The sequence below is a fragment of the Barbus barbus genome (assembly GCF_936440315.1).
Source record: "Barbus barbus genome assembly, chromosome: 20".
Classification (NCBI taxonomy): Eukaryota; Metazoa; Chordata; class Actinopteri; order Cypriniformes; family Cyprinidae; genus Barbus; species Barbus barbus.
In genome coordinates, this window is record NC_136748.1 from 14,869,256 (window position 1) to 14,890,097 (window position 20,842).

General features: G+C 37.3%; 1 protein-coding gene across 2 annotated transcripts in view; it reads right to left on the reverse strand.

Moving 5' to 3' along the window:
• Positions 1–110: 110 nt before the first annotated feature.
• Positions 111–20,842, reverse strand: part of LOC306886138 (lipid droplet-associated hydrolase-like) — a 40,422-nt gene continuing 19,690 nt past the window's right edge. For both annotated transcript variants that reach the window (XM_079443036.1, XM_079443035.1), the window contains exons 5-7: positions 15,116–15,356; positions 4,549–4,631; positions 111–1,218 (exon numbers count right to left, since the gene is read on the reverse strand). In XM_079443036.1, coding sequence (XP_079299162.1) covers positions 1,027–1,218; positions 4,549–4,631; positions 15,116–15,356 — 516 coding nt within the window. In that variant the 3' untranslated portion in view covers positions 111–1,026. The remainder of the gene's footprint in view (positions 1,219–4,548; positions 4,632–15,115; positions 15,357–20,842) is intronic.

Consider the following 20,842-nt stretch of genomic DNA (forward strand, 5'->3'; position numbering starts at 1 on the left):
ACATGACAATCAATCAACACTGTAATTTGTAATTTAACTGTATTAAATTAATATAGCAATACATAGAAGTACAAATGTTACATTTGAAATTTCAACTGCAAGTGTGTTTATTAACAATGTGACATTCTATGACCAGAATGCAATTTTAATCTTTTGCAGTCTAAATCATTCTCTGTGTAGTTTTTAATACTGTATGTATTGTTTTTTAATCTTCTGATGTAATAATAATATTACTATTAATAATAATAATAATAATATTTTCAATTTCCCATCAAGAGGACAATATCTTCATGCCAGGTCATCATATTTAAGAATTTTCAGTAACACTTTATTTTAGGGTCTCTTAATAGTTGCTTATTAGCATGCATACTACTAGAATATTAGCCATTTATTAGTAGTAATTAAGCACATATTAATGCCTTATTCTACATCCCTAATCCTACCCAATACCTAAACTTAACAACTAACTTTCTAACTATTAATAAGCAGGAAATTGGGAATTATTGAGGGAAAATAGTAGTTAATAGTGAATAAGTGTTCCCTATTCTAAAGTGTTACTGAATTTTCTTCTTATGTGAGCTGTCTAGTTAAGTCAACTTTAAAAATAAAATAAATTCCACTAAAATAAATAATTAATTGACTTGTCCTGCTCCCACTGCACATTTGTGTGTTTAGAAATCATTCACATAAACATCACAAACAGACAATTACAATGTCCACTTGACAGAAATTAAGTAAACTAAAGCAATACACTGCATAGTTGAGGGACAAAATACATTTACATACACATAGTTGAGAATCAAAATATCAGATATTTTAGAATCAGGAATATTTGAAAAATTAAATGCCACCAATACATCAGTCATACAGCACCATTGTGAAGTGTTTTGTGACAAGCGTGATGCTTTGCCATGGAATAGGTAATACGTCCTAAAATATTGGTCACATTAAAAAACTCACACAGGGGGCTCAGTTACAATATTTGGCTGGTAGATGTTAAAAAGGAATAAAATGTTAATCTGGCAGTCAGAGCGTACTCAAGTCATCAAAGATCCACTCTGCCGTCATGTTAGCCATTTCCTCCCCTGCATCCAGGACAAATGCATGCCGGATGCCCCTCTCACACAGACGAATGTCCCCTTCAGGGAAGTCTTTTCTGATATCATGGTAATACTGCACAGGGCACCAGTGATCCGTGGCTCCATAGTAAAAAATAAGCTGACAGAAGAAAACAAAATCAGCAGAGCCGATTAAGACATTAACATGATTTAGGTTTGTTCTCTTAATGTGTGTGGGATTCACCACTATGACCATGTATCATGACGAAAGCAGAACTAAAACAATAAATACATTATAAGGCTTTTCTGTTTTTCTGACAGCCACTTAGCCAGAGCTAGTACCTTTATGTCACTGCTTGATAAAAACCTCATCTTTCATTTTTAAAGGCCCAATCTGTGATGTTATAATAACAAAAGTAGCAGCCCTCCCATTTGATTTACATTGGAACTTAGACCACCACTTGAGTCTGCAGTATGCTGCTCCTTCATATTCCTCAGCACACCTCAAGATGTCAGAAGTAACTAAAAGTATCAAATTATGAATGATGTCATAATTTGAAGCTCTAAAACATTCTAATTCTAACATATTTTTTTTAAACTATGGATGTCAATTAAAACATTTATTTAAATAAATTATATTATACACTAATCACAAGTAATTGCATAAATCAATATTTGTTGAGAAAAGCCCCAATATAAAAGCTAATTTAATTGATCATTTTTTTTAAAATACAATTTTCAAAAAATCAGGGCACTTGAGAGTTTTTATATGTGACCCTGGACCACAAAACCAGTCATAAGGGTCAGATTTTCAAAATTGAGATTTATACATAGTCTAAAAGCTGAATAAATAAGCTTTCCATTGATGTATGGTTTGTTAGGATAATATTTGGCTGAGATACAACTATTTGAAAATCTGGAATCTGAGGGTGCAAAACAAATCTAAATATTGAGAAAATTGCCTTTAAAGTTGTCCAAATGAAGTTCTTAGCAATGCATAATACAAATCAAAAATGAAGTTTTAATATATTTACAGTAGGCAATTTACAAAATAGCTTCATGGAACATGATCTTTCCTTAATATCCTAATGATTTTTAGCATAAAAGAAAAATCGATAATTTTAGATCCATACAATGTATTTTTGGCTATTGCTACAAATATACCCATGCTACTTATGATCGTTATTTGTACAAATTAAGGCAATAAATTGACAGCTCTAGTCAAGATATAATCAGTCACATCTTTGGCAGATAAAATTCATCATGTGCCATAAATCTATAAAGCAGCATAACTCAATAAATCATATAGAAAGTCTTTAACAAAAACCGAGGCACACTGAGAACTTCACAGAGGATCCAAATGGGAAAACAATCAAGATTGTGTTTCAATAAAACAAAATTTAAGAAAGATTGACATTAAATCCACTACATCCACCACGTCCCCTCAGACACCAGTGTGGACACTTGAAAGATATTTCCTTCAGTCAGGCTGCCGTAACCTCGGCCAAACGGTGCCAATAACATCAATGCGAAAGGAAAAACCACCCGTGCAGATTTCTAAAGGCTATTTATTGGTGAGACCTCGAGAGCCGTACACAATAGAAAGATCATATTCTCTTGTCAACTGCTTTGCATGATTTCTCTGACAAACTGCATAATGTTTGGCCTTTGCCGACTGTACCAGTTAATCGTGATGGGTTCCACATCTGTCGGCCTGATCGATTTCACCACAGCCCATAAATCTAATAGAGGAGTCAGATGCATGTGGTTTAAGGCTGAGAGGGGTTTAAACATATGACCTTCTGTCTTCACCTTCAGCTTTTTCGGAAGAAAATTATTCTAGCATCACTATTGGCAAGCAAGACGAACTGCGAAGCCGATACCAAAGAACGCCACATACTCTGACACCCATAAAGACAATGGTTGTCAGAGAAATGGAAGAGCTTCCTTCCTCCGTGGAGTTATGGGTGGGATGCACAGATCAGACCGGGAAAAATTTGACCGGTTTCCAGGCTCAAGGGATTTTCTGAAGCTTTGACAAGGAATTTCTTCGAGTCGAGGTGCTATGTGTAACAGAAGACGCAGGTCTCGAGTATGCAACTCTTAAGAACATTGAAGATATCACCTATTTAACTGATGAAAGATATAGACCATCAGCAGCCCCGTCCTCCTCCCTCTGCATATGTACGCAGTCTCTGCTTTGCATCACACCATGGTATTGAAAGGTACATATGGTTCTTCCGCTCAAGCGTCCGTTGAGAAAACGGAAGGGTGGGTTGGAGGAACGTGCTTTGAGATCTGATATTGTAGGTTATCAGCTCTCTGAGGGTGAGTCAGCGTGGGCTTCATCTGCGTCTAACATGTTTAGAGGCTTCCCAAATCTCTTTGATCAGCACCGTTAATATGTAAGAAATTAAAGAAAGCTGCATCATCTCATTGTTTCAGTAAAAACAAATACCCATGCATGGGGAACAATGCTGTTGGCAAGTTACTTCTGTGATTTGTTGATTTTTTTACAGTCATCATCTAGTTATGCATTATCATTTTGGCCACAAACTAAGAAAAATGGCCTAAAATATGAACAAAAACCTCTACTTTAACAAAAACAAAAATTAGCAATTACAGTTTTAGGGATGTATAGGGATTATAATTTTAGGGATGCACAACATATCTGTAGCATATTGATTATCAGCTATTATTGTTTTTTTTTTATCAACAACAGTCATTTTACCATATTTAATTGTGCATTCCACTATTTTATATTTAGATTACCGTTGCAGTCATGCAACGCTCACTTTAAGATAATTTTTTTAAAACAATAATAAATTTCATCTTTAGCAAATCTCAAAATAATATTCATACTGTACATTATGATGCCTAAATTCACTTGTAGCATTTTTAATGACTGCTTTTAGTCTTCTAATTATATTTATTCAGACAAAATAGTATAAAATTCACTTAACCAATGCCCAATTGGCAAAAATTTTCCCAGACAGGAGCGCTGCCTACAACCGTTGCAAACAGTCACCTGCCAATCATCTGCATATGTTTTGGACATGTCCGAAGCTGGTAACCTTTTGGTCCTATGTAGTTGAGACGCTTAAAAAAAGCTCTTAACATTAACATTGTCCCTGACCCATTTCTAGCCCACACTTGTTTGCCATATAAAGACAGTGATAGTCTAATGCAACATCTCATGTAATGCACTTCAGGATACATATGTTCTTGTATTAGATACAAACCAGTTCAAGACTGTTTAGAGTTTGTTTAAAGTCAATTAATACATTTTGAGAGATATTTCTATACTGTCAACAACATTTCAAATATTGCTTCTTCCTTCCTACGTGAAGAAACCAGTTGACTTAAAAAGATATCTTCAAAATAATAATATACTTGTTTGTTATTCCAAACAAAGGCTAATTTAGAATTAGGTGTTTTTATTTTATTTACATCACTCGTATTTATTGTTCAAATGCTGTGTGATCATTACCTTGCTGAGGTGTTGACGTACAGTTGCGTTATCTCTTTCTACAACCAGTCTCATTTCTTGGCTTCCCATGTACATACCGCTGGCTGCAGAGACAACAACAGACACAAACATGCAGATTAGCATGTCACAAAACTGTAATAAATCAGGTAGTGCAAACATAACTTAGTAAACATTTGCATAACACATCAGCCTCTGCGGGTTTACTAAACACGAAGAGTATCACTGAGTAAAACACTGCTGCAACCTCAAAGGCCAGCGCTCGTACAAACACGGAAACAGCAACCAGATCATGAGGATTACATCTGTTCCCGTTCACATTTACTGGATGTACACTCCTACTAACAGTTTAATGGTGTGCAATGATGTCATTGTTTTCACGCTTAGATTCTGTGTGCTGAAATGATTTGTGTCGTTTGTGAATATTTCATACTGTGTGTCCCCAGTTTATTAAAACATTAGTTACGGGATACACATTACTGATATCTTTTTTGCATTTTTATATTATTTAACATCTCAGCAAGAGTCAGGAGAAGTACATAGAAATTTTGGTAACACTTTATTTTAGGGTCTCTTAACTAGTTGCTTATTAGCATGCATATTACTAGAATATTAGCCATTTAAGTGAAATGACATTCATCCAAGTATGGTGACCCATACTCGGAATTCGTGCTCTGCATTTAACCCATCCAACGTGCATACACACAGCATTGAACACACACACACCGTGAACATACACCAGGAGCAGTGGGCAGCCATTTATGCTGCGGCGCCCGGGGAGCAGTTGGGGGTTCGGTGCCTTGCTCAAGGGCACCTCAGTCGTGGTATTGAGGGTGGAGAGAGTGCTGGACATTCACTCCCCCCACCTACAATTCCTGCCGGCCGGAGACTCGAACCCGCAACCTTCGGATTACAAGTCCGACTCTCTAACCATTAGGCCACGACTTCCCCAATTCATTTATTAGTAGTAATTAAGCACATATTAATGTCTTATTCTACATGACCTTATTCTGCATCCCTAATCCTACCCAAATACCTAAACTTAACACCTTTCTATCTATTAATAAGCAGCAAATTAGGACGGATGGATGGATGGATGGATGGATGGATATATATATATATATATTTCTGTCACTCTAATCCAGATTCATTCATTCAAACCTTAAAAAAATATACAAACATTAGTGCTGTCAAACGATTAATTGCATCCAAAATAAAAGTCTTTGTTTACATAATATATGTGTGTGTACTGTGTATATTTATTATGTATATATAAATACACACACATGCATGTATATATTTAAGAAAAATATGTTCCGTTTACATATTTAATATATTTATATATGATATAATTTATATGAATATAAATATATACATGTAAATATTTTCAAAATATATACTGTATGTGTGTGTCTTTATATATACATAATAAATATACACAGAACACACATATATTATGTAAACAAAACTTTTATTTTGGATGCAATTAATCGCGATTAATTGTTTGACAGCACTAATAAACATACTGTGTGTGTGTGTGTGTGTGTGTGTGTGTCTATATATATATATATTTTTTTTTTAATCAGCAGAACTGCTGTCATGCTGTTAAAAATGGAAATTAAATAAGTAGTATCGCTTTTTTAGTTAGTTAAATAAAACTGCTCCACACTCAACAGTCTGAACATCACAAAGGACTTTCACACACACATATCCCTGCTCAAAATCTTAAGATTCATGAGCAAATAAAAGCTGCTTGACCTTGATGACCTTGGCAGCTATTCAGAGAGACTGATTCTGATCTCGTGCAGTCTAAACGTTTGGCCAAGAGATGTGTTAATATCCTTTCTCATCAGGACATTCCTCACACTGATGATTGTTCAGTGTGTGTTGCGTGTGTGTAAGGGAAAAACTCCTCAAATGACTTGCTTCCACTGAGTGAAGAGGAAGTGTGGGTATGATCACACATCCGCACAGCTTTAACGCTATAATATTAATCATGGCCTGCACACTATATCATCCAGCACTGTTAACACATTTCACAAGACTGAGAGCTACATACTAAAAAGGGGGAACACAAGGAGAGTAATCAATTTTATCCCTTTCTCAATGCAAAAAAACATGGAAAAAATGTTTAAAAAAATTAAAAGTTATGCCATGTTTCATTAGAAAGTTCATTCTTAATGTTTGCTCCTTCAGAGTTTAATTCAGCACTATATTTTACAGAGGAAATGATTTTTGGAAATGGGGAAAACTGAATGAAAGCATTCTGTGCAGAAAACTAAGGGGTTTTCCACATTTCATTAGTGGTGGTTTCAAAAAGAATCCTAGGTCTGAATATGCCCTACTAAACCGTATGCAAACAACAGTGCATTAAATTACTATTAAGTCAAAATCCAAAGTATTCATAAAAGAATGAAAATACCCAGATCACATACTGCTTCTGCCAAAATTTTGCTGTCCCATGAGTTATGGAAATGCTGAACACCAGTGGCACAGCTGATGTTATAGGTCACATACATGCATAAAGAACATACTTTATTATTGATCAAGAAGTTACATAAAAGCAGAGTACATATTCTGACAGTACTGTATGATATCGAATGAGGTGAGCTGCTGCTACATTATTAACAATTTTCCACCCGGTGGACAATAAAACAAGAGAAAAAAAATAGATAGAGGGAACGAGCCATATCTGTAGACTAGAATATCAAAGCCAAAACAGAGTGTGCCAGTCATATTTCAAAGAACTGAGTGAGAGAGACTCGTGGCAGAATGTGTCCTTTATTCCCAGCATCAGAGAGATTTCAGAGTCACTTATGTGTTTGGGTTGGCTCCTGTTTGCTTCTAAATAAATGTTAAAGTTATACATGTAAACTTTCCTTTACATTTTGATGTGTGCTAAAGGGAGACATAAGTCATTTGAGATGAGGTGCAAACAAATATTTACCATAGAACACAATGAACTCATTGAACACACACTAAGATATCTAATTTTATTAAACTAAACACATCACAAACAACATCTCCACCCACTGAGGTCAACTAGATCAGAGGATGTTTAAACTAGAGGGTTTACAGAAGAGTAAAGTTCAAAGCTTTGACTGTAAGAAGGGGGTGGTGATGGCGCAGTGGATAAGACACATGCCTTTGGTGTGAGCGACCCGGGTTTGAATCCACTGTGAGACACCAATGTGTCCCTGAGCAAGACACTTAACCCCCTAGTTGCTCCAGAGGCGTGCGACCTCTGACATATATAGCAATTGTAAGTCGCTTTGGATAAAAGCGTCAGCTAAATGAATAAATGTAAGAAAATAATCAGCTTGTTGCAGTCATTCAACCAAATCATGCTAATCTGTGATAACTACAATCAGTTTAAATCTCAATTACATATCATATATTTAAATAAGAACACATTTCTGGTACTTTAAGGTACTCACCTTATTTTTTTAATTCTCAAACTTAAAGGTATTTATTTATTTGGTGGCACTTTAGTATAGGGACCGATTCTTAATATAAGTTGCTAATTAGCATGCCTATTAATAACATATTGGATGTTTATTAGTACTTATAAAGCATTTATTCTACATGACCATATTCTATATCCCTAATCCTACCCAATACCTAAACTTAACTGACTATTAATAAGCAGCAAATTAGGAGTTTATTGAGGCAAAAGACGTAGTTACTGGTTTATTGATAGTGAAATCTAGACCTTAAAATAAAGTGTAACCATTTATTTTTAATGAAGACTGGATGGTTGAAAATATATAAAATAAGACAGAAAGATTGCATATTATTTGTCAAAAAGAAAGAAAGAAAGAAAGAAAGAAAGAAAGAAAGAAAGAAGCTGAATAAATAGGCAAAATAAGTTAAGACAGAAATGTTGCATATTATTTGTGATAAATAAACACAAAAAATTTAATAAAAGTATTATTTATTTTATTAATATTCAGGTTGTCAGATTACAAAAAACAAGTGTGCAAATGAAGAGTGGAATTAAACTAATTTAAACATTATTAAGAAATTTTATTATTTAATATTTAGAATTTTATAATAATATTTATCAACCCTGTGAAATTATTTGTATGACAAATAATCCTCAGACCGAATTTTATAAATGTTACTGCTCTTTGATTTGGAGTGGGGGGAGACACCAGGTTTTTTTTCTTCCAGGGTTCCACTGCAAAATATTTGGAGTTGATTATTTAAATTAAATTGTTCTATAAATTTAAGCCCATTTTCAAATAACAAACTTTATGCAGGTAATGCGAACGGTAGGACTAGGAGGAAAATCCCATGAACGAGGAGAAGGTAAGGGAAAAAAGAGGGAGACGGGTGTGCCAGTCTTGGGGCAGTGATCTGCGAGACATCCCCTGTTCTATCTCACTTATCTCCAGGGGGGTATCGGGCTGGGGGGTTTGGCAGGGCACAGCATTCCAGTCAATTTTACACATCCTCACACATGCACCTAGTTAACAACTGACTGGTGAGGTAGAAACGAGGAATACTTGCGCAAAAAACGCAGACACAGACACACAAAACGCACACAGACAAACACGTGGCGATATTTTTATTGTCTCCTGTGAGCGTCCTGCCATGGGTGCCTCCATGAGGCAAGGCACAAAAACAAGATGGGTATTTGAACTAAACGTGTTCAATGTAGACTTTCTACAATCAAATTCAAGATTTTCAGTTAATATTAGTTTTAAATAGTTCAGTCAATTTCTGTTGAAATTTCCATGTCAACTAACCATATGCTCACTGAAAGTGATCAAGCTGATTATAATTAATAATTGAGCCAAATGTTCAACTACTAATCAAAGTAAACATCTAATCTTCATAGTTTTACACAAGAAAATCAACTGTAAAACACTGTAGTGATTCAGGGAGTAGAAGGAGCCTTACAAACAAACAAAAGCTTTTAAATGTTTCATCCTGTTCAGTTCAGATACAGATGGGAACAAAAAGTTTTCTTCTTCCACTGTGCCTAATGTGCCTTTTTACTCCTTGCATTTGCTTTAAATTATGCTGTTGATATTTATTTTACACCACACACTCCTTTATTGGTTCTAAAACCATCTATTTACTTCTTTCCTCCAGTCACTTTGCATTAGTAACACAAACAAGACAATTTCAAGTTCACGACGGCACAATTGTCTGAAGTCCACGGACACGGAAAGTACAGCGTATTATCCAGTTTCCCCGCCGTTTACACGGACCACAGAATCACAATGTGCTTCTCTTTATTCTATTTGCCTTTAAAAGAGTTAAGCGAATGTGACAATTATATTCTCCTTTCCAATTCAATAACACATGTCATAATAGAAAGCTACATCAACAGAAATACAATACAGGTTTTATTTTCGTTACTTTAAAAAGAGCACAAGGTGGGTGGCTGTGATCCATTGCACCTCAAGTAAAGTCACACGGAGCAGAAATGTAGGAGAGTTACATTAATAAACAAACCTTGCATTATCATCCGTCATCACTTTTTCATTCATACCCCTAATGAACAGGATATTCCTATTCGGCCCTTGGGGTGGCTCGTGCTTTCTTTTTTCATGATATATCACACCTGATGACCAAGTTGTGAAATTAACTATAACTACTGTACTAACTACTGCTAGAGAAACTACAATTTCAGCATGGCCTCTATTATAAGGGAAGGTCAACCGTTCAGCCATATATCAAAAACCACAATGAGAAAATGACTGTTGTTACGTACTGGATGAGGGAAAAAATCCACATTTTTAGGGGATTTTTACTGCCCTCTGGGCTAACACAAGAGTTGCAGATGTGGTTCTTGGATCTCAAGTAAAATAATAATATAAAAATAATATAAATGACTAGCCCATGGACACAATGTCATAAAATGACAAACCTTTAATATCAGGCGGCACAGCACTCTACGAAGTGTGGAAAATCAGGAATCTATGTATTCAGCTTCGACATGATCAAATCCTGACACTCCATTCATTGTATTATATAATGGTTTTCAAATGGAGTAAATGATGTATGTCACAATCATCAGTCCTTCAAACCTTCAACAGATAATGAAATCAAACATCATGTTCTCATCATATCTATGATTATAACAGACAGTAACACAACAGATGACATTTAGTTCTTCATAAAATCTCAGGATAATCAAAAATAAACCAAACACAATGCAATTTACCTCTAGCACTGAAAACAGATGCAACAAGTGTACATAAAAATGGATATTTCCAATCCAAAAGAGGTCTTATCATGTGGATCAGCTTATTTTAAGATTTAAAAGATGATCCTGTTTGTTTACTGTTACAGTAAGTATCTCAAAGATGCCTGGCACCACATTGAGCACTGCATCTTTCTATTGTGTCCTGCTCCATCTAATGGTGATGTCCAGGCAAATACTAGAACAGCTTTCATGGATATGGTGACTAAATTGTTTTAAGACTACTTCTTGGTATGGTTGTAGGATGATGTACTATTTTTGTTTGTCTGTTAATGCAAAATGGTCCGTATGAGTGTTTCTCAAGGTTATAAAATAAGAACATCTGCAAGGAAATATCTCTGAGGGGAGACGAGACAACAATAACGGCGAGCACAGGTACTTAATTTGCTGTAGTTAGTCAACTTTATTTAACATAACAGCCATTAATGCACAAATTAGATGTATTACATAAATGCCTGTTATGTAGTTAATGCAACTTGGCTCTAAGAAATAAGATAAATAAGATAATCTGTCAAACCCTGTCCCAATAAAGATATAACTTTGCCTGAATTAAATAACACAGCCATGAATTAGAGCATGTTGGAAATAAAAGCACTGAATTTAATTCTCTCTGTGGTCTATTAGTCTCGTGAAGTCGGAGTCACGCAGATAATCCGTCAAGTCCTCTTCCAATAAAGATGTAACTTTGCATGAATTAAATAATACAGCCATGAATGATGGCATATTGGAAATAAAAGCGCTGAATTTAATTCTCTCTCTGTTGTATATGCTCATCATTAGTCTCATGAAGCCGCTTTCATATTGCAGTTCACTCAGCAGTTGATGCTCAGGAAATGCTCCAGCATGGCCACCGCATGTAACTCTTAACAAGATTCACTTTTTTGAAGCACCCTAAATTGTATTAACACTTACTATATAACCATTATTTCGCTTATTAACATTTAAATAAATACAACTCTCTGGAAATTAATTATTATCTCCGATCGCAGTTTGAGTAGCCTATAGTTCTGTGTAAATGCATAGATAAACCGCGCTGTCAGCAGCATTATTCAGAACAACAAAAAATATAGCATGCCAGTTGAGAAATGCAATAAAATACAATGTTTGTCATACTCCAATATTCCAGAGAATATTATTCAGTGAATTAGCATTATTATTAGTGTTGCTGCTGATGCTTTTTATAAATAAAAGGTTTTTTATTGTTGTAATATGAAGATTAAATTTAACATGAAAGACTGCTAATTCTCTCAAAATAAATTGTTAAGATGACTGAAAGGAGGAAAAAACAAAACTTACTTCACACAGCCATTTATTTACTTTCTAACAGTAAATAAATAACTGTTCTGCACTGCATATCGGTTATCGGGCACATAAACATGCAAATAATTGGTATCGGTAATAAAAAAAATCAATATCGGTCAATCACTAATGATAGAGCATTATTTTTTATCATGTCTGACCTCATAAATGTCATATGGCTACTGCCAAGAGGCTTATAAGGACCTAAAAATAAAAATTATGTCTTTACTCACCTTCATGTCATTCCAAACATGTATGTCATTATTTATTCTACAAAACACAAAAGGGGATTTTATTAAAGAATGTTGCTAAACAAACTGTCTTGGTCATACAGGTTTGGAACAACAGGAGGCTGAGTAAATGATAACAGGATTTTCAATTTTGAGACATTCCCATTGTGTTTTGACCATCAATAAGGAACAAAAACTACAGGAAGAAACAAGAATTGATCAACAGCCAAGTCATTTTGTGTTTTGTTTAGTTAGAATTCTACCTATATAAAGGTGTACCGCATACTGGCCGACTTTCTAAGCAGAAACAGGTGGCCGGAGGAGGAAGTGAATATGACTCAAAAGTAAGGTGGCAGATAAGAAGTTCAGGAGTTTAGCCTCTAGGTTCCAAAATCAGGTCGACGTTAACTTTGTTCCGCTCTAACAGGAAAGGAAGCCACTTGCCGCTACGCTCTGTTTTCCCGCTTTCCCATGTGAGTCAAATTAAGATCGGAACAGCAAAAAGAACTAAAGACAAGAGGAGTTTAATCTGCATCTCCAAAGATGGTGGGTCAAATCTCTCGGTTCTTATAAATTAGGCCAACAGAGGCCTGGATAGAAAAGTGCAAGAGTGTTCAATCATAAAAACCATGTCATGAGAACTGGCATAAGTGGTTAGGTGAGTGAAAACAGAAGCTGTGTGGAGTGTTGCAGTCTACTGAAAGGATAAAGCATATTATAGACTGTTACATAGCTGCTTTTCCTACGGATTTACAAGCAGGCACGCCTCATTGACATTTATGCTCCTAGATGCAGAACCTTGATGTCTGCATGACAGACATTGTATGCATGCTCCACATGCAGTTAACATCAAAATATCAACATTCTCAGTTTCAAGGAAAGGGATTTCTGAGCAAATAAATCCTTAAATGTGCCCAGGAAGTTCCAGCTAATAGCAACATGCTTTCTTAATTAAGTCTGTCAACTCGCCATTAATTACGGATGTAATACAAGACAGAGAGTCAGAGCAGCTTTTCATATGCAGTCACAGGCCAGCACTCAATGGTACGAAACGCACGCATGCACATGTGTACATACAGGACCACCTGGCCTTTTCAATGAACAACAAGAGATTAAACTTCCTCGCAGCAAAGTATTTCAACATTTGTTGGTATTTAATAAGGAACGGAAAAAAGTTGAATGTTTGAACACTTGAACATTTTGTTGAGATGAAAAAAAAAAACCTAAATCCATTGCAATTGACACTACATGAGAAGTGCTAATGATTAAAAGCATGCTTACAAGCGCTGTCAGGAACAAACCTCCAACACCCTCCACAACATATGGAGAGAAAAAGAGAAAAGAACCTAAAGGTAGAACTGTCAGACAGACAGCATTAAAAAAGGAGAAAAGAAGGGTGAGAGAACAGGTTCTTCAGAGCGACTAGAGAGTGGAGCTCACACTAATGCCTCTGGGCTCTACTGAGGCCTCTTTGGCAGAGAGTCTCCGACCATCACAACATCCATCACTCTCCTCCCAGGACGGACAGGGAAAACCCTCAGCCTTTCACCTAAAGAGAGACTACGTTAGCAGTCCGTTCGCTCGCTGGAGAGGCCTCTTAATTACTCCTACTCACAACACTTCATCTGCACCATTAGTTCATGTACCGAAAGCCCTGGAGATTAAATATGAGTTATGATAAATAAAACTTTATTCAAAACAATGTGAGACAACGCTCTCTTGGCTGCCACTCAAATATTATTTGCATTTTCCCCCTCTTCGGCCTCGACTTTTTTATCTGAACTAAATCAGCCGAATCATCTTTGAAGTGATGATATACTTCTTATCGTCCGATAAAAAGAGAGAGAAACGCATCTGAGCAGTCAGGGTTTGGAGGGATGCCAGCATGTGAACTTTTGAAAGGTTTCAGCACCTCATTGAAACGAGGATTAGATCTTTGGAGCAGAGTCCAAACTGAGAGAGATGGAAATGGAGAAGTGAGTGGACATCACAGGTGAAAAGAAAGGTTGCGTGAGAGTTACACTTTAAAGTAATATTAAAGATGGTGCACTAGATTTTCACATGCTGAGATGCATCCAGACATCATCGCCACTGCCAGCTGAAATTTCTGGGCCAAAAACACATTATAATTAGTCTTTTGACATTTGTCTGATATTTATTGTGTCATTTGTCTGACACACAAGACAATACGCTTATTACCAGAATAGTTCTCCTTATAAAGTGCCTTGCTCAAGGGCAAAATGGTGACATAAAGGCCTAAACAGTATCTTGTGTACTTTTTCAACATTTTACTTTGGTGACTGAGAGGGCCAAAATCCAAATCCATTTCGGAAAATGGATTAAAGTGATAAAATAAATGTGTCAAAATGGGAAACGTGTTAAAACAAGCTAAGAGTACTACATTGTTATGCAGCTGACAAATTAATTAATTAATTTAATAAACAAACACACAAGGGCTGGAAGAACCTCAAAAGTTCAAACATTTACCAGTATTTTATTCTCTCAATATTTAATTCTGACAAGCAATTCTGTTGCTTATCAGTGACCTTATTAGCTATCATTTAAGTGTAATAAATATAATGGTATAAATGTATAGAAATTGTGTGTGTGTGTGTGTGGGTGTGTGTATACATGCACATGCACACACACACACACACCCACACACACTTCCATAAAAAAACTTTATAAATGAATGAATGAATTAACTACTGAAAAAACTACTGACAACAGATCGGTTATTCATTAAATTACACCACCCAACACACATTAAAATGGATTTCTGGAGCTTGTTCTATTGAAACAACAAAGTAAACCGTTTACTCACCTGCACAGTCTACATTGATCAGGCTGACGGTGGCTGGGATGATGGAGGTGTCCACTGCATATAAATTCCTAAGAGTCAGACGCACTATGCTGGCCTTCAGCCTCTCTGGAAGGAGGGAGAGCAGGAAGATGGGCAAATAGAAGGCGTACCGCAGCCGGCAGAGCACAGGGGTCATGACTTTGCCTTGAGGGCTACAGGCCATTCGCTCAATAGTGGGGAAGAGCATCACTGCCTTCACAACCTGAGGATGACAAGTACAGATGGATTTTAGAGACAAATCTTGGTCAGGAAAACTCTGCTTTCTCTTGAACCATCTACTTTTGGTCAAAGTAGTTGACACTTTGGTTAAGTAACCAACACTTAGGAATAACAAGACCAGCAGAGCAATGTGTGACTTACTGAGATGGAATGCATAATATTTATGGCAGCAATGCGAGCAGTTTTAATCATAACAAATTACATACCTTAATTGCAATGCTTAAGAGTTATCAAACTATGAAAAATTACATATCTGTGTTCTCACTATATTATGAAATCGATAGGAGAGACGAGGGAAGGAGGGAACAGAGAGGAGAGAGAGACTTCCAGAAACAGGAAACACCTGCCTCTGTTTGGCCATTGAGTAGAAGGCAGCTAGACTCATTCAGTGAGTAAGACAGAGTGGATGTGCTTCATCTGTCTCTACAATCCTTTGCAGTTGCAGCCAAGTATTTTTCAATGAAACTAAACAGTGCAATATCTTCAATTCTCTTGTGTAAAATATGTGATAGCCAGCACAATTCTTTGTCAGCAGTGCCAAATGCAATCTATTCAGCTTCAAACCACTAAACTTCAAACTCAGCTAGTTCTGCAATCCTGAAAGAGTTGCTGGATTCATCACGCCCCGGCAACAGGCGAACAGGCAAAATTCTGCTGCCGCTGAATTTATCATCCAAATGGGCCTTAAGGAACTGAAAAATATCTATTGCTGTCAGTGGAAAAGATATCAAACCCCAAATGGATGAGAGATTCACAATCCAGAGTCCTTCTGTTGTAACAATTACAATACAAACCATCAAATGAGTGGAGATTAAATTAGTTACTCTGCTTACGTGTGAAGAAATAATCTAATTTCTTCAATATATAAAGTAATCAACTATAAACTACATTTTCTAGAGTGAATGTGAACGGTGCTTGAGGTGTAAAACCATGATGCTAGGCGTTCTGGGTGGTTGCCAAGTCTCTGCTATGCAGTTGCTCATGTTTTCTGAACAATTGTTAGCACATTGCTATGTGTTTGCTGCCACGTTCTAAGCAGCTGTTAGCACATTACAATGCAGCTGATAGTGTGTTTAAAGCACTTGCATCAGTTGCTAGTGAGTTCTAAAAGGTCCAGGTATACTTATTTTTCCACATTTCACTTTATCTCGTGCACAGCTATGTCCGCACAGCTTTCAAAAGGATGGGTCTGACCAAAAACCCTCACTTGCAGTCTTGGTCACTTGAAAGAGTGTACACACAACAGTGTGCAAGACTGTCCCAAGTCTTAAAAACGCCAAAGCGCAGTGCCTTTAAAGCACACTAAATCCACACTATCCATACCACTCCGGAGCGGTGTTCGAGGCTGTGTATACATTCATGCATCATGTTATGGAAATAAATTGTAAGACTTTTTGCAGAGATCTCACGAAATGTCGCAGAAACCGTTCCAGTGTAAGTTAAATATTAACGACAATTAGATACTCTGTATAATTTGGTAGTAAAACAAAGTGTTCTACATTTTAGTATTTGGACAAGCCCTACAGGCTCTCCTGTAGCTCAAATAGTAGAGCATGGCACTAGCAATGCCAAGGTCATGGGTTCGATTCCCAGGGAAAGCAAGAGCTGATAAAATGTAAAAACTGTAACTTGAATGTGATGTAAGTTGCTTTGGATAAAAGTGTCTGCTAAATGCATAAATGTTAACGTTAAATGTTATACTCTCTCTTGGATGAACGAGTTTGACACGTGCAGTACCACCTTGTGGACTCATTCGGTCTCAACATTTACCTTGTTCCTGTTATACGTGGACTGTCCGCACAGACACAAAAATTGGGCTGCATGCAGACACGTTTGATGACGAAGACTGCATCACGCAGAGAGTGTGTGGACTGTTGTGGAATGTGGATGGCCGAAGTTTGGGCTTAAGCAGTTCTTAACACGTTACTATGCATTTGCTAAAGTTTTCCAAGCCCGTTGCTATGCAAATTACCCTTTGCAAAGACCCGCCCCCTTGGTTATTATTGCTAAGCCATGCAACTCTCATGCCGCACAGCATGTTCTCACACAGTGAAAAAGACATTGTGGAGAAAAGAGGACACTGACAACATGCCAACAGACAAGACAAGACAAGAAGGTTACTTTTAGTATGAAACAAAGTCTTAGCTTTCAAATGTGGTCATTAAAAAAAAATAAAAAATAAAATAATAAAAATAATTGTCTGGCTCTTCAATGTGACAGATCGTTGTAGCACCTCAGTTCAAGCGGCACACAAACAAATCATCTCTTCCTCTTTACTACTTGTTATAGCATAAAATAAACATGAATGAACATCAGAGGGTATGTTGTTTAAACCACAGAATGATGTCAATATATACCTTTTTTCAAGTTAAAGTTCACAGATGTTAATACTGTAACTCTCCTGTCTGGTTTGTTAGTTGGACAAAAATGTCAGATTCTACTTTATGATTGGTCATATCACCAATCAATCAAATTCCCTGTGAACATTCCTAAGATGTTCTGTTGCTGTGCAGTTTCTAAGGTGTTTTGGGTGATTTTCAGAATTCAAAACCAGTGGTTCTCAACTCTAACTGTTCTCTCACTGTTGCTAAGTGGATGTAAACACATTGCTATGCAGATGCTAAGTATGAATAAGTGTAATAGTTATAATGATAGTGGCCACTAATAAATCTATACAAAACCATCTAGTCCACATATCGCTCCAGGAAGCATTCAACCATCTCACATAATACTTTTCATCTGCTATTGCACTGCTCATCCTGATGCCCATGTCAGTCAAAGAGAGAGAGAGTGGATAAGAGGTAGTGAAAGAAAGAGGGATAGGTGAAGAAGAGGGAGTGTGTGCGGTGCAGGTGATCTTTGATGTGCAAGTAGTGCTTTTGACAAGAAGCAGTTCCTCTTCCTGGAGGTCACAGGAATGTAACAGAGAACACAGAACAATCTGACAGAGTCTTTGGGAGTGGCTCTTTAATCAGAGAGACAGACGGCCAGTCACACACACGCACGCTTCTACATCTAGAGGGTTCCTTCTCTGGTACTGCTGAGGTCAGGAAGGGGGAAGGAGTTCTCTGCATCTGGAGAAGGGGCGAAGAGAGTTTAAACGTCACAATCTGACTTCCACGGATCTGAGATGTGAGGGTGCGATCTGATAGTGGAGGAATGTTAATGATGCACAGATCTACTGGAGCTTCAGACAGCATGATGGATCATACGGCAGTCCAGACCACATCTCTTTCAACTCAACCACTTACAGTGAGTATCTCAATGGAAATGCGTTGCAAGGGCCGCCTCCACTCACGTCAGCACCGCTCCGCTCTTTCCGAACGTAGCCTTTCGGCGAGGCTCCTGTGTGGGAATAAGCACAATAGAGGAGTGGCGACATAATGAACACTGCTGGAAGGCCCACCTGAAGTTGACAGTGCTCCGTCACTGCTAACCTTAAATGCCAAATGCCTCTTTGGGAAAAAAAAAGACTGGTCTGCTCCTCATAGGTCCCAGGAGAAAGAATGAAGGAAATCCTAGAGGTGGGCAATATGACCAAAATCTTATACCACAATATAAATAATTTTATTTCACGGTTACAATATATATCATGATATAGTTATCTTTTATTTAAATAGGGTCTTTATGATATCAACATCTTTGATACCATATAAATTTCATAATTCTTGTCACCAGTGTCAATATCACAAAAAAACATCATAAGCATTGTAACCGCGATAGAGACGATAGTCAAAAATCTCTACCGGTTGACAAATTTCTATCGGTTAATCGCGTCTTCCGGTATAAACGCCCACCCCTAGGAAATCCCATGTCACTTTTATTTAGACGAATGAAAACAAGGCCACCATGACCCTTACTCTCCAGAGGGTCACGGGAAACCGATGCCCCTTGCATCCCATAATGAACGATAACAAAAAATGTCACTGTAAGTGTTTTCTCAACCGTGTGGCTGCATGTCCAATGGGCTGGACGGTCCGTGGTCACGTCTGGGAGTTTTAAAATCTGGAGATGTTGTGAGGGTAATCTGAGCTAGGGCTGTGTGCTGTAATGTTTATGCTTGTGTTTGGCTCATGCTGTGACTGTAACAATGTTTTATTTGAGTGAAGTATGAAATCATACCAATACTTCAGGACTGTCGGTGTGACCTCTGCTCCCCGAATGGAAGTCCACCCAGAACGCTGCGACACACACTCGCCCACAAGTTAACCTACACACCCAAATCCTCATGTCCTGGACAAGAATGACACATTGTAGTGTGAGGGGAACTTGAGCGTGCCATCAGTTCAGTGAAGAGAATGACAGGACTTGTTAAGCATTCTTCCTAGTAAGCATCTCCAAGAATCCCTTCGGCTTTCCAATAGAATGCATCTCGTACAGATTAGAACATAAATCATACAGATTTAGAAAAACATGAGGATAAGGAACAGAATTTTCATTTTTGAGATGACCTATACCTTTAATCTACTTTTGATTGCAATCAGAGTAGTTCACTGTCATAAGAAACGTTATCTGTTAATAATAAAACGCAAAGCAACACTTCAGCCAACAGCTGTTAAACCAAACTATACACCTGTGCAGACAAATGTAGGAAATGACATCAACTTCCCGGGGCACATGATAAGATGGTTGCTACAGGAGGAGGCATAAAGCATTTTTCTCCTCATCTAAAAGTCCCAAAAGCTCTACCTCAGGCTAAGGTGTTGGGTGGAAAAAGGTTTTTTCTGCAGCCTCACATCTGAGCGGCAAATCAATTTCTTTCTTTAGACTGTCCATTCTACAACTTGCACATATACAGTGTCACTTTCTTACAACAAGCAATTACTTCAAAGGCAACAGGGAAGACTTGTGAACTGGACTCGTGTCAGAGACATACAATTGAGCACCTCCATATGCAGTACTCTCACCTCCATATCAAACTCTTCCTCTAGTTTTAGGGAGGTTTTCCAACCTACCTCATGCTGCTCCCGGTCTGTGTCTGAAATCTGCAAACATTCTCCTCCAGAAATGCACTAAAGAAACCCCTGCCATCATTTAAACTAACTGGTCTCTTACATTCCAAAATAAATATCTAGAGCCCATAGTAACAGTTTCTGATTATTATACATCATATGCTACCAGGCATAATCGCCAGGTTGGCTTCCTGGCAGCCTGCAATCTGGGACGAAAAAGGAAATCTTTTTCTCCTTTGTGCATATTTGCTCTGAGCCATGCCATATCTGCCTACATCGTACAGGGATTTAAATAGCCATTATTTGAAAAGAACAGATTCAGACGAGTATACAAAAAGGTCTACATGGTTGGCAATGTTTTAATGACCTGGAATGAAACATTTTTCACAGATTATGAAAGAGGACCTTAAAATCGTTGAGTGAGATTGAGATTGGGACCAGCTTTTCGACTGAAGTTTCTGAACTAAATCCCTAAAAGTGGTTTGGACGTGGATTGTCTCCAAAAGTATCAGAACAT